At 34.8% G+C, this 15,211-nt stretch overlaps 2 protein-coding genes across 7 annotated transcripts in view; one reads left to right on the top strand and one right to left on the bottom strand.

Annotated features, from left to right (window-relative positions):
• LOC120633905 (dystrophin, isoforms A/C/F/G/H-like) overlaps positions 1-15,211 on the bottom strand; it is a 752,632-nt gene that overhangs the window by 292,107 nt on the left and 445,314 nt on the right. The gene's annotated exons all lie outside the window — the stretch shown is intronic.
• On the top strand, positions 21-14,569 carry LOC120633906. 3 transcript variants are annotated; one of them, XM_039904304.1, is made up of 23 exons: positions 21-210; positions 798-1,212; positions 1,395-1,468; positions 1,559-1,585; positions 1,668-1,724; positions 1,891-2,106; positions 2,590-2,727; positions 3,133-3,159; positions 3,246-3,278; positions 5,145-5,282; positions 5,363-5,500; positions 5,622-5,687; positions 6,257-6,394; positions 6,473-6,493; positions 6,571-6,594; positions 6,685-6,708; positions 7,893-7,925; positions 8,464-8,589; positions 8,663-8,689; positions 9,082-10,548; positions 11,846-11,902; positions 13,173-13,305; positions 14,361-14,569. In XM_039904304.1, the coding sequence occupies exons 1-22, from the start codon at positions 114-116 to the stop codon at positions 13,289-13,291; spliced, it is 3,462 nt and encodes a 1,153-aa protein (XP_039760238.1). In that variant the 5' UTR covers positions 21-113; the 3' UTR covers positions 13,292-13,305; positions 14,361-14,569. The 3 variants fall into 3 exon arrangements, with proteins under 3 accessions (XP_039760238.1, XP_039760237.1, XP_039760239.1); XM_039904303.1 differs by having other exon boundaries at positions 786-1,212; XM_039904305.1 differs by lacking the exon at positions 13,173-13,305 and having other exon boundaries at positions 786-1,212.

Genomic DNA, 15,211 nt, shown 5'->3' with positions numbered 1-15,211 from the left:
ATTTATAGCTAGTAAAGTGGTACAAATCGTTCAGTTTGAGAAGAGACCTAAATAACATCGTTAGGAATTAATTGAAGAAAAAGTGGATCCAAAAGAGTGAAATTAGATAAAAGATGCGGGGGGGCTTAGTCGGAAGCGTGTGTTTCCTTGCCTTCCTGTTATCTTCGGGTATCAAAGGTCAAAATGTTTTAAATTCCCAAGATCTCCAAGGTAAGATATACCCAATTAAGTTCAATTCTTTCAAAATGCCAGTACACTTTGCTTTTGGTAACGTCTCAACTTCTACAGATATGCCCTTATTTCTGCTTTGACCACTAAGAGATGTGCCAATTGTTTTCTCATATTCAGACCTAAAGTTTATACAACAGATATTTATTGTTAAGAGCGAATGTAAAATATATTTTAAACATTTCACGGTGATTATTTCAGCTTTATTAAATAGCTAATAGGAAAATTATGCTTGAAGATATAGTGATATAGAAAATATTGCTATTTCGATTAACTATATTTTAACGATTGCATTATCATAATATTAAACTGTGAAAATAGTCTTAACTACTTATATTGGTGTCGTATATCAATGATTAATTTTGCCATAAATACACAATTGAAAATCTTATTAAAATTCTCATCTCATTGCTGAAATTATAAAGAATGAATTTGATCTGAAAGACAAATTTTTAAGAATCATAAGAAAATATAAAATTAAAATGTAACCAATCCAATTACATAATTGTGTTATTAAGAATATCAAGTAACGATGAAAAATTTTATAAACTTCCAAGGTTTGCAAGAAGAAGCGAAAAGCAATGCTGCAGTGGCTGGAGAGCAAAAAAGTAGTGACAACAAAGACAAAACGTCCGTTGAAGATGAAGAAAAGTCAGGTTTCGCATCCTATACTGGAAGCGGTACTCATGGAAATGCAGCAAGACCAAATTGGTCTGTTCCACAAAACTATGGACCAAATACACTTTCACAAGCAAATGCACAAGCTTCAGCAAACGCACAAGCATTAGGCAGTATGGGCGGAATTATGGGCGGACAAATGGGCGGACATATGGGCGTACAAAATCCCGTATATGGTTACGGCTATCCTGGTTCAAATGCAGCTAGTACATTCTCTGAAGCCAAGGCTCTAGTGCATGCAGGCGGTGGAACACCATACGGGCACTCAGGATGGAGATCAGATGTTGAAGTTGAATCAGATGGAGTGTAAGAATGAACATTTTACTTTTGTAAAATAAGCACCTTCAAAAATGCTGACCGTGTTATACAGTAGTGCAGAGGCACATTCTGTAAATTCTAAATTCATTTTAAACAAAATAAAAGATACTGTAGTGAAATCCACTGTGTGTAATAAAAAAATTAAATCAATTGTGTTGCTTCTCACATAGAGCTGATTCTGCGGCAAGGAATGAACAGGATGACAACGACGCATCTGATGCAGATGCGAGTAGCAGAACGGGAGGTATGATTGAATTATCAAAAATATACTTTTCAAGGTTTATGAGCAGAAATAATAGTAATGATGAATTTAAAACTTTTTATTTTATTTCAGTGGGCTATAACTACGGAGCATTTTCTGGTAAAGCATATATGTATACACTGATATTAATGAGTTGATACTATTTGTAAGCAGCATTTATATAACAACATTTATATTACAGGCGCTGTATCGAGATTAGTTCCGCAAAATGAATACGTTCATCCAGATTTGGTGCCAGGTAACCAAACTGAATACTATTGCTTGAGATAAATCTTTTGTGAATATTTACACAATTATTTAAATAATTATACGATGTGTTGCTTGTATTTAGCTAAATAAGATTCATTTTATTATAATGTTGTAGTTATTATCACAATTATTGGATCCAATAATTTGAATTATAGGAGGACAAAGTGTGATTACGTGTACACGCGAATATGAAATACACACCATTTGGTCCCCGGCTTTCCAATGCCTGGTTTGTGTGTGTGTTCGTGATGGATGGACTTTGAGAGCTGCCTGCGTCAGTTGCAGCACCTGTGCGACGAAACCAGAACCAAAACCGCCAGTGCACACGATTCCATTCCCACCACCTCCACCTTTAGTACCTGAGTCACAAGGTAAACTACTTCTGTTTTAAATAACTAAGACCATTGTAATATATAAGTTGTAACAACTCTTTTCTACTCCAATATGGTATCTTACAATCTATTCGTGGCATTCTTTATCTAAACATGCACATAGAAGATATTATTATTTGTAAATTAATAATATCTTCTATGAGTAAATTTACAAATAATAGATATTATTATTTACAAATAATAGATATTATTTGAAATTCTATCGATATAATTGAACACTTTATGCATTTACGCTATGCAAAATTAGTATCATACTAGTGCTCATCTTCTTAAAGAAGGATAAGAAGTATTTGAGATAAATAGGGGTAAATTATAATAAAGTTAATGAAATTCTTTAGTTTTCTTATAAAAGTATTAGTAAATGGATTTTTGGCTTTAACCTAAGTATAGACGACAAACTTAGGAAAAGACGACAGTTAATAGAAAAGTAGTGTTAACGCTACAAAGATAAAACTTTTTCAGTATCTTGCTCGCCTCTACCAACTAACACGCCGTTCGAAAATCCATTGAATCCATGTCAAACGTGTATATGCAACAAAGTTGTCAATGTGTACGGCCAAGAGGATGTTCAGATCAAATGCGAAGAAAATCCAAGTTGTGGTAAGTTGAGGACTTGTTACTCCATCATTTATTCTATCATGCTTAAGTCCCGCTTCCAATAATTTAAACTAGTCTTCTAATTATGAATATTCTCGTTATTTTAAGTATTTTACATTTACCGCGATAAGTTGTTCAAGTCATAGGGAAACCAATACGTTACCTCAACTAAATATTGATCATAAATAAGTACACCATTTGCAATATGAATAGCTGCAAAAATTAAGATATTGCTGTAAAGTTAAAATTTTGTTTCATATAAAAATGTGTACCAATTTATGATATTATGTACAGATACATCCATAATACACGAGAGGAAAAGACGCGATAAACAACAGACTATACGAGTGTGGCGGACACTCAACAATAATAATTGGACGGGATATAAACCAAACCTTTTTGTTACAGTAACACCGCCAGAATTTATTCCGATACGTAAGTATGGGGACAAATAAAAATAGTAAATATTTGGTTTAAGCCCTCCGTGAGATGAAACTAACAAATATTTGTTTGATTTGCAGCCCCTCTTCCAACACCACCGAGACCTGTACCAAGTACGTAAACTTTTGTAAACATACTATTTATACTTATATCGTAAATGCGGAAGTGTGTTTGCCTGTTTGCCCTTCTTTTACGCAGCAACATATCGATTGAGTTTATGTACGTAGTCAAAGAACTTGGAAGTCTCTCTCTCTACGTCATGTTCCTCACTGCTGAGGGTCGTGACTCCTTCCACTTACAACTTATTGGACGGTTTTGTGCCACTTGACTCGGCTTTTAGCAACGTGCACTTTGGTGTCGAGATGAGTGCGGATTAAGACAGGTGGTTGATAGCCTTCTTGTAATTTTAAGCTGCCTCAATATCGATGCGTTGGTCCTGTGTACCGTCCACGGGATTCGCAGCATTCTCCTCCAGTACCTCATCTCAAAAGCATCTATACGTTGCCTATCAGCTGCTTTAATGGTCCATGTCTCAGCTGCATACGAAAATATAGGAAAAATAAGTGCGCGGACCAGACACACTTTTGTCTTGATTGAGATATTCCTGTCTTTCCAAGTCCTATGTAGCTATGACATTGCGCTTTTGGCCAAAGAACTTGGAAGTAACAGACTATTTTTTATACCGTAAACATTGAAGCGGTGATAGCCCAGTGGGCAGTACTTCTACATAACTTTCGGGGGGTCTCTTTTCTAAGTTGTGTGCGCTTTAAGCAATAAAAATTACTAGATTCAACGGTGAAGGAAACCCGTGAGCAAACCTGCATGCCTGAGAGTTCTTCATAATGTTCTCGAAAGGTGTGTGGAGTTCAGCAATCCGCACTAGGCCAGCGTGGTGGACTACGGCCTTAGCCCCTTCTCATCGTGCCCTGTAGTGGGCCGATAATAAGTTGATACGATGATGATGATGATGATGAGACATTGTATGTGCGAAAACTAGTAATGAATATTTGAAATTATACTTTCTAAATATTAAAAGATAAAAAAAAAAGCTTCTAGATGTGCCGATTCCATTTTGCTATCAAAGTAAGCAAAAACATAAAGCGTTGTATTGAGTTTATCAACAACCAAAACACTTGCCAATTCAACCAGTTGTTTTTGAGTTACTTTAATTCATTTACCTGATAGAATCAAATATTATTATGAAATTGTTTATTTTTATTAAACTATTTTTAAGCTTGATGGCTAAGGCTGCTAGAATATTATAATATTGAACTTTTGTTAAAAATCTTTAGTGAATCAGTACGAAAATTAAGCTTTGCTAAATACTTAACAATTATTCATTGTAAAGTAAACATTGAACACGTTGTTGAAGATCTGTTTGGTGTGGAGTATAAAGATTAAAGAAATTATAAATTACACCATACAGATTTGCAGAGCTTAATTTTCATAATATATCATGGAACTCCGTAAAGTTACACCGATTTTAATCAGGTTCTACTTCAACAATGTTCTTCTTTTTCTTTCGCCTGGCTTTTATTCCAATTCATTTGGGGTCAGCCCTCCAAGTATTTCTGCGCCACACCGTGCGGTTGTGGGTTGTCTCTTCTGTTGTGTTGCTCGCGATTATGTCGTTTTTAAGATCTTGTACACAACAGATATTAATATTTCGTCTATTTAATGTATTGGCCAGTTCTCGGCTGCGTCCGGTCAGGGAACCGATGTTCCATGTAGCTATGCGCATGTTGTTTGCGCTGCGTCTTGACTCATCGCTTGTAGGGGACGCCCTAGCTTTATTTGCCTGTGATTGCATCTGACCGTCGCTTGCGGGGTACGCCCTAACCGTTATAATCTTTCTCTTGTGTTGTGCTTTCATATTAGGAGTTTTTTTTTTGTTTTGGCAGTGTTTTCTTTTGTTAATATATAAATACATTTTATTAATAATCCATTGAATAAAATATAGTATTATTACCATTTTCCAGTGCCGCTTTGCGATAGCTTACCACCCAACGTGCCATTCCCACATCCTACAGAGAATTGCACGATATGCAAGTGCGTGGAAGAGACAACTTATCTTCTAACAGAAAAGAGGATGATTTGCCAACCGGATCCCCTATGTCGTGAGTAGTAAAAGTATTAAATGTGTAAATTTTTAATGAGATGCAGATGATACGTGAATAATTTCATTTAACTGTTTCAGATCCCCGTCGCGAAGAGATGACACAACCACCACCAGTTCCTGAATTCCCAATAATGCCCTACCCACCTACACCGTCACCTACGCCATCACCACCATTAATTCCAGATCATACCCAAAGACCGACCGAAATAGATCCAAGTGAGTGTTCATGAACACTGAAATATTTTATCATATCACGCTATTGATCTTTATCGTCGGTTTCAAACTGCTGCATCGTTTACGTTTATGAGACTTATATATCAGTTTTGTACTTTTTCAGTTCCTTGGCCACCAATTGTACAACCGCTACCACGACCACCTAGCCCGCTTCCTGGACCACCACCGCGTACGTCACAATTTTGACTTAAAAAAAGATAGTATCTAATTCCAAAAAAATCTAAATTCATTTATTTAGTAGGCCTACTTTATAAACACTTTTGAAACGTCAAGTACGACTATTTTTAGTGACTCTACCACTGGTTGGTTTGGAAAGCAGATTCAACCGAGAAGAGCCGGCAAGAAACTCAGTAGTTGCTCTTTCTTAATATCAACATTTACAATCATTTTTCTATCTTGCCGGAGATGAGAGCAAAGCTGGCTGCTTCCAATCCAACTTGTCATTAAGAAATTCATCAAATGTGTAGTAAACTTGCTGTATTAGATGTGTTTTTACATATTTGTAATATAGATAATGATACATGGCTTGAAAACATGCTTGGCAACGGTACATTACATTCTATTAAAAACTAGTATTTTCCTTTTGAGTTCCGCTACATTGATTTTGCCGGTGTTAGCTCTATCGTACGCCTTTTGCTTTAAGTCTAAAGTAAGTAAAATCTTAGGTAGAATCTTCTGTGATAATTTGAGCCTTTTGAAACTACTTTAATCACACTAAGTTAAGGTGTTGTGTTTCAGATGACACCTGCAGGCCCTATCCTCCAAATACACCATTCCAACATCCATGGGACGAGTGTCAAATCTGCGTTTGCAGCGAAATATACGGAAACAACGTAGTAAACATTGAAGTTAACTGCTACACTAAGAAATCGTGCTGTAAGCAATTTAATACCTAACGCAAAAACATGAATATTAAAAAAAATAAAAAATACAATAAACTGAAAATTTTTCCAGGTATCGAGCCACCAATACCTGGTAAGAAATTGGTAAAATTTATTCATAACACTAACTTGTATCATTTTAATCACTAAAGTTTTAAATTACTTTTTCAGAACCACTAGGTCTACCTTATAAACGTAAGTAGTCAAAATGACTGTAAAATTTACTATTTACAACTTAAAATTTAACAATTCAATTTAATTTGATAATTTTGTTTTTTTTTGAAGCGGCACCGTCACCAGGTATCTTAGGTATGCATTCATTTATTTTACAAATTTACAGCTTGATGAATGTAGAAATTGTTTTCTGAGCAGTAAGGGCGGCAGACTACGACCTAACACTCAATAATACGCAAACACATAGACCCGCACGAAAATACAACAGGAAGGGGCAAAAATAAAAGCGTTTATCTCCAGCAGGCAACGTGAAGCAAATAAAACCAAAAAATTTACGACGCTCCGTGCGACATGACCGTCAAAATTGACAAACGGGTGAAAAAATGGGGGCAATACACAATCGCCACAGGTGTCGTTAAGGGCGAAAACATGAGTGCGGAAATTCTCGCAGCGATCAGAGAAAAGGAAGTTCTAAAAGAAACATTACAATTAATACATGAACAACATTTAACTTTTGGCGAGTTATATGTTGTTCATGCATAAATTTCTTTAGTAAAAAGTAAAAAGTAAACGTTTATTTGGATTTTCGTCAGAAAAAATAAACCGTTTGATAATTAAAAAGGTTTATTTAATATTAAAAATAATAATTATTATTAATTGTTTGGTAAATATGATCCATCTTCACTATTACATAACAGAGTAATTGAAATACAGTAATTTGACGGCCGACTGGCGCTATGGGCCGCGATCCTGCTTTCTGAGTCCAAGGTTGTGGGTTCGATTCAACATTTTTTGTTTTATATGTATATTATAAGCATTTATGTATATTATTCATAAAAAATATTCATCAATCATCAAGCGTTGCATGTGTTATAGTACTTATAACATAAGTTACGCCTACTTTCAGGCTAACGCCAAGAGGCAAGCGGTTGAAAAAATGACGGCAAATTCACAACCGCCCCAGGTGTCATTAAAGGCGAAAACATAAGTGCAAAAATTTGGCGCTGATCGCAGAAAGGGGAGCCCTAAAAGCAGACGCAATAACTATAGATGGGCCCACCAATTGTTGGCCAATCATTGTTACAATCAAATGGCAAACGTTCAATGATTGACCGCGAGCTAAGTGTATTGCTTTCTCGATGCCCATTTATCGACCTCTCACCCCTGGGGTTCCCAATTCCGTTAGGTTTTTATGTTTGCGTTCATTGTTGTATTATTGCTCGTTTCAGGTAAGGATGTTCGGTATAAGAGTTATTGCGTGAAATAACTTATTTTTATTGAGGGACAGTAATGACCAATTCTATATGTTTTTATTTCAGGCCCTCCGTTGGACGGCAACCTTATATTTATTGGTAAGCAATCAATTTCCAAGCTATAATTATAACAACTAGTGCTAGAATAATTATATCCACAAAGTTAATTTTCTCAAAGAAATCTTACTCTCAAGGTCCTTTTATTAATATCGAGAAGCTATACAAATGTTCTAATTTTGAAACTCTATATTCCTGCCCTATCCCAGTCTTGGAATATAAATAAAGCTGATTACTATGATGAAGTCCGATAACAATCTTTTGAAGGCAATGTTATTAGGTAACGAGTAAATATTAATAAGGCGGAAGTAAAAATGTATGATCAAATATGAATAAAGAAATTTAACTTATAAAAAATTGCAAGAAAATTTGCACATTGCAACGTGGCATACTGAAATTGAATCCGGACAAACAATCAAAAATTATTTCATACCACGATGTTATCGATTACAATAGTATTAAAAATTTACACCTACAAAGTAGGTGTACATTTTTACCTACAGTACTACGTAAAACATTGAACATTATTTATTTATTTTTGAATCCCACAAAAAAAAAACAAAAAAATATGATTTTTCAGAACCAACATGCAGATACAGACCACCTAACCAACCATACGTCATGGACTGCAACATCTGCACATGTGAAACTGTATACAAATACGTTTACGCGAAATGTACACCTCAACCCAACTGTGGAAACTACGGTAGTAGAATTGTTGCTGATGCTGTTATGAGTGATGAATTTTCTTTTAATATTAATGAATATACCTTTTTCAGGCCAAGTATCGCCATATGGTCAAATTGGTATGTATAGACTGACATTTGAAAGTTTTTCATTATAAAGTGTTTTTAGCTATTTTTATTAAATGATAATAGCAGCACAGCATACGTGATAGAACCAAAGCTAAGAAACAAAATTTACACATCTTCGTCTAAACCTGGCGAGGACGCGCACGCGACAGTAACAGATGTGCAATTGGTATTAGATTAACAACGTAAAGCTAACTTTCTAAATACTTTACATTTAAAAAAAAATACCTTAAAGACACCATACAATTTCACTTTCCATTTTTGTCTCGTAACAATTTCTATTTACAGATTTGGAGTAATATACCAAAATGCCCGTACCCGTTTGCCTTTCTAATAAAAAAAATATATGTTGTGAGGTTATAATGACCGATGAACTTCTGTTTCAGGTTCAATGTTGGGCAGCAGTGCTAGTGCAGCCGCGATGGCTCAAAGTAATCTTAATTCCCAAGCTTCCGCTGATGCAGCAGCTATAGCAAATGCTCAACAGCAAGGTTACCAGTCTCTGGCATCATCTGCTTCGCAAGCTTTATCTCAGGCTAATGGCTACGGGTCATCATCTGCAGATGCGGTTTCCAATGCTATATCAGAATACAATCAAGGCCAAGCTAGTAGTTCAGCATTAGCAAACGCTATAGCTAATAGCAATCAATATCCTTATAGTGGCGTACCTCCCTCATCCAGCTACAGTTCAGCTGAAGCTACGGCAAATGCTCAAGCAGGGAATCTAAACCTCTCGCCTTACAGCAACTCACTTCTATATAGTCCACTTGGTGGACAATTAAATGCAGATGCTATAGCAAATTCTCAAACAGGAAATATGAATTTATCCCCATTTGGTAATTCATATCCATATTCCCCAGGCAGTGCACCGTCTAGTGCTCAGGCTCAAGCTGAGGCTATAGCGAATTCTCAAACAGGAAATATGAATTTATCCCCATTGGGTAATTCATATCCATATTCCCTAGGCAGTGCACAGTCTAGTTCTCAGGCTCAAGCTGAGGCTATAGCGAATTCTCAAACAGGAAATATGAATTTATCCCCATTGGGTAATTCATATCCATATTCCCTAGGCAGTGCACAGTCTAGTTCTCAGGCACAAGCTGAGGCTATAGCGAATTCTCAAACAGGAAATATGAATTTATCCCCATTGGGTAATTCATATCCATATTCCCTAGGCAGTGCACAGTCTAGTTCTCAAGCTGATGCTATAGCGAATTCTCAAACTTCTCTTTTATCTCCATATGGTAACTATCCATATGCCCAAAGTGGGGGGCAATCTAGCGCACAAACTCAAGCAGAAGCTTTAACCCAGTCTAGTAATTTATCCCCGTATGGTATTTATGGTCAAGGACAGTCCAGTGCGCAGGCGCAGGCTGAATCGCAAGCCCAATCTGGTGGTGTTTATCCATACGGTTATCCTTACTCACCTGGTAGTGGTCAGTCGAATGTTCAAGCTGACGCGTTAGCTAATGCTCAAACTATCAGCACGTCACCATATGGAAGCTATCCTTATTACCCAGGACAATCTTCTGCCCAAGCTCAGGCTGGAGCTATGGCCAATGCTCAATCTCAAACTTTGGGTTCTCCATATGGCGTTAATCCTTACCTTGGAGGTAGTCAATCTAGTGCCCAGGCCCAATCTGACGCAGTGGCTGCATCTCAGATGTATCCGTCATTGTATCCAAATCCGATAAATAATATAGAATCACTATATCAACCTGGTATGAACGGATGGGATGCTGCTGGGCAATCAGCACTGGTACAGGGTCAAGCGCAAGCAGATGTTCAAACATCATTATACGGTGGATCTTCTGTTGGTACTCAGTCGCAAGCAATGACACAAGGCAGCGAAAGTAAGTACAATTGTTTCTCAACTATTTTCTAACTACAAATAAAATACGAAGAAATTGGTGACAATGATTAAGGAGACCTAAAACTGTCGTCAGTCTTACAGGTGAAACACAAGATATTCATTTCGCATGAAATTAAAAATAAAGTATATTATAAGTATATAGAAAACTAGCTTTTGCCCGCGGCTTCGCTCACGTTAAGTTCAATTTTAGATTTGGTAAACTTTAACTACGAACGTTTGAAACTATGTCTTGCTGCTAATAGACAAATATGAATGTAAATTACTTAAAAAATCAGAAACTTTCATACGAATTTTCATCCCCTATTTGATGCATTTGGAGTTGGAATTTTCAAAATATGTGAAACACGTATTTCATTATTTTTAATCGAAAACCTAAAATCAAAGTTTCATGGAATCAACTTGAAAAATGAATTGATAAATGAAGGATTTTATACAAACTGTTATCCCCTATTTAACTTTTATATTTAAGGTTGGAATTTTCAAAAATCCTTAGCGGATTCCTACATTATAATAATTATTTGTGTGCAAAATTGCAGCCCGATGCGTCAAGTAGTTAGAGCTACGCGTTGATAGATCAGGCAGTCAGTCGGTCAGTCACCTTTGCCTTTTAAATGTATAGATAATAATAATATAGAAGGAATTGATCAAGCGTTAATCATCATTTCAAAATATTTCTATAGCACTTTCTCGTATAAAGTTCCGGTAAATGATTACCGGAGAAAAATGTCAACTTCGCGTAAGATTATTAATAATTGGGAACGAAAAGGCTGGTCATCAAGTAAAATGGCCGAACGTTGATGGCAGCCGCTCCGAAAGTAAAGCTTTCTCCAAAAGGGGATTTCATTAAATCCTGAGTATAAACGCCCGAACTCCATTAGCGAAACATACACCCTACATTCACACATTCCCCATACAAACGACCTTAACAGAAAATGTGCATTACTGGGTATTATTCCACCTTCATTTTTTTCATGACTAAATCTAAGAAAGGCACTGAATTCACGTTTTCTCCCTCCTACTCTATTAAAAAATTATTGTAGTTTGTCAGTTAATTTGTTTGTAAGCAAATCAAGAATATACCTTTGGTTTTATAGACACATCTATGCTCGAAAACGCTTGTCTCTTCACCTTAATTATGAAGTATCCTAACATTCCAAAATCTCTAAATACTGTGTAAGATGTCAACTAAAAAGCGACTTTAGTATTTACCAATTGAGACTAGGAAGAAAAGAATAACAGACACACAAATAATCTTATTTATTTTAACTCCATTTCAGCCGCTCAAAGTCTAGCTCAAGCCGCGTCTATGTCGGGCAGACCTTTAATAAAATCAGGTAAGTTTGAAAAATTCTCGCAAACGCGATAATATTTTTTATACCGGTGGTAGAATCACTACAAACAGACAGACTTGACGTTTTAAAAGTGCTTATATTAGGCCTACTTGAAATAAATGAATTTTGAATTTTGAATTTTGAATTTTTATACGTAACACCACTCAGGATACAGGGTTAAGAAGTTTGTGACACGGACAAAAGCCGAGCGATGTTTTCAAAGGGAGCTATTGAGCCGAAGTTGCGTACAATTTTTCAACAAGCATTGCCCTGTAATGCCCTCGCAAGCCCTGTCAACTTTTGGGATATAAATTAAAAATATATTAGCTAGAGCAGATGGCGTGCGGATATCATGCAAATTCCATTTAATCAAACTTCCACGGTATCCCCCAGCTCGGAGCTTACTACTTATTGGATTTTTTTCCTACACAATATATACTTAAGAAAAAATTTATAGGGCCACGGTTATTTCACGATATTTTTTTATTAGAAATGCAGAAAGAAGCTTAAAATCTTATTTACAAAGAATAATAAGACTTTATTTTTTGATAAATTACACGTATGATGCGCAGATACGGAGAACTCAGTTGATATCATTAATTCAGATTAGTATATGTCTTGCAAATTTTCTTAATTCTATAAAAAAATGAAATAGGCTTAATTTATTAAGCCAAAATGGTGAGAACAAGAAAGCAAACCATTATTCTTTCTACATTGCCTCAAATCAGTCTGTATCATATTTTTCTTCAGCTTCGCAAAAATATTATCTAAGATTAATCTTTTGTATTCCTTTATCCTCTTATTTACGTATACTACGATTTCTATAAGAACATTAAAGTAATTATTTACAAAAATACGAATACAATCGAAGACTACAATAAATATAACATAAACTACTATTAAACTTACAATGAATATAAATAAATATAAATAAAATGTAGTAGGTATATTTTATTTATATTTATTTATTATTTATAACTTACAAATGTTTTATAGATGATCATACTCTGAAATTTGTTTTGTACGACTACATATGATAAAAGAATAACAAATATATACCAGGAGTTTATGAAATAATGGGATACTTATGTATTTTGATTCAAGTCCCAAAGATTTGATAATATTCAAAACAAAATATTTTTAGCTAACTTTCGTGGAATGTATCTGTTATTTTAATTTTATTATACAGATATTAATTTATCAAAGTAATGGTAGAACTTTATCATGTTTAAAACCTGCATAATACACACATTTGGTCCGTAATGTTTTATAGGAAAAGGGCTTTGCAAGTACGCGGGTGATAAATACCACCACAACTGTCAAGCGTGCTACTGTCTTGCGGAGGCCAGCGGCAAAATTTACACCCTCTGTCTGGGCAACCCTTGCGCGTAGGATTCCTGGACAAGGTTTAGGAGTTTATATATCTTTGCACCACTGAAATACAGCACTTTAACTTTTTTTTTGCCTAACAAACACTAAAATCAATAACTTTTTTATTTTGTCTTCCAACACTAATTTTAATTTTAAATATATATTACAATATGATATGTACAACATATAATTAATATCATACGGTATTAAAAAAAGATGGCTGATTATGGAAACATTCTACAATCACCGACACTACTTAATTTCATAATTTTATTAACAGAATTAAGAACATACAGAATCCGTGTAAACTACTAATATTGAGGCATCACAAACCACTACACTTTAGTAGTGTTTCTCGAACAGGCGGTTAGCAGTGGCGTGCATAGAGGGTATGCTCAGGGTATGCAGATACAAAATGAAGAAAGTCTCCAATTCGAGTTATAAATACTTAAGGATAGGCTTTTATAACGCTTACAATGCCTATCCTTAAGATTTTTATAACTCGTTCTGGAGATTTTCTCCATTTTATATCATCTGCATACCCTGTGCATACCTTCTATGCACGCCACTGGCGGTTAGTCACTTCATTCATCTAGTAGTTGAAAGTAATTATTTAACCTCTAACGCTCTATACGTTTACCTTAAAATGCTGAAAATAGGAATAGTTAGTGATCTAGCAACATTCCTTGGGTGTGAAGTGAGACGTGCTCGAGGTGACTTTCCTGTTTTGGACACAATGCACTGCATGCAATAATGGCTGAATGAGGATTCTGTACGTTCTTAATTCTGTGATTTTATGTTGTCTATATAATATTTTGTCTAACTAATAGACTTTTTTATCTTGCACAAATTATTATCACAAAAACCATGACTTACACTAATTGTAAATGTAAAAAAGATTTAGTTACTAGGTATTTATTAATTCATTTAATTATATAACATTAATATTTAATATAAAATACATTAAGTTGACTCTCAGTAACACTTTTTGATTATTTCAACGGCTTCTTCATAAACACTTTTTCTTTTTATGCATGATAGGTTTGCACTGGAAGCAGTGAAGACTTGTGAATAATAATATTACTTTCAGGTCGAGAAGAAGACGATACTTCAAATTCCTCAGAAGCATGAAAAAAAACAATATTGAAGACGATGAAAATTTACCAGCTGATTATTTACTAACGATGTGCGTATATAAGCAATATGACAGCACGCTTACCCCAAATAAAATAGCCATTAAAATTTGTCAATAAAGTTTAATTTTGTGTTTCAGAAATAAAATGTATTTTAGGTTCCTTATTTGAAAATAACCTTTCCTTAATACAAGTAATCTTACAACTTCAGAGGGTTAAGTGCTGACACATGTATTTTTAATTATCTGTCCGTCTCCATGGATACAAGTTATCTCTGTAACCTTTAACCTGTAAAGTTAAGCTGTGACACCGCCATGGGTAAAAAGCCTTTGTTTTAATCTCCTTGGATTAAGACTAGGTATTTTACAAAATAAGAAGAATCCTAGATCAATCCACAGCAATCAAAATATGTGTGCCAAATTTCGTTAAGATTGGCGAACATAGGTAACAGCTAACGAAATACACGAACAGATTTTTTTTTGCATTAATATGAATCAATGAAAAGTTAAGCATAGTTTCTCATATACGAATATAAATTATAATCTACGGAAACTGATAATTAAGACAAATCTTTAAGAATAAATATAGCCATAAAAATTAACTGCTTAGAAGTTTGTTAAATACTATTTTAATTGTATTTACGATTTTAATTGTATTTTTTTCAAAAAATTAACACGACGACAGATAATTTATATACGTCTAGGTGGCCCACCAAAAATACATAGATTTAAAATTGGATTGGATATAATTATTTTATCTAACGATAATATTATCATGGTAACTAAATCTCAATTTATTTAAATCGTCA

Source organism: Pararge aegeria, chromosome 22, assembly GCF_905163445.1.
Source record: "Pararge aegeria chromosome 22, ilParAegt1.1, whole genome shotgun sequence".
NCBI lineage: Eukaryota > Metazoa > Arthropoda > Insecta > Lepidoptera > Nymphalidae > Pararge > Pararge aegeria.
This window is presented reverse-complemented; position numbering and strand designations above follow the sequence as displayed.

Bases quoted from the DNA above. Each gene is read 5' to 3' on its own strand.
- LOC120633906 (XM_039904303.1), top strand. From the start codon at position 114: ATGCGGGGGGGCTTAGTCGGAAGCGTGTGTTTCCTTGCCTTCCTGTTA. The intron at 1,586-1,667 runs GTAAAGCATATA...TTTATATTACAG, and splicing joins TAACTACGGAGCATTTTCTG to GCGCTGTATCGAGATTAGTT. The intron at 1,725-1,890 runs GTAACCAAACTG...TTTGAATTATAG, and splicing joins TCATCCAGATTTGGTGCCAG to GAGGACAAAGTGTGATTACG.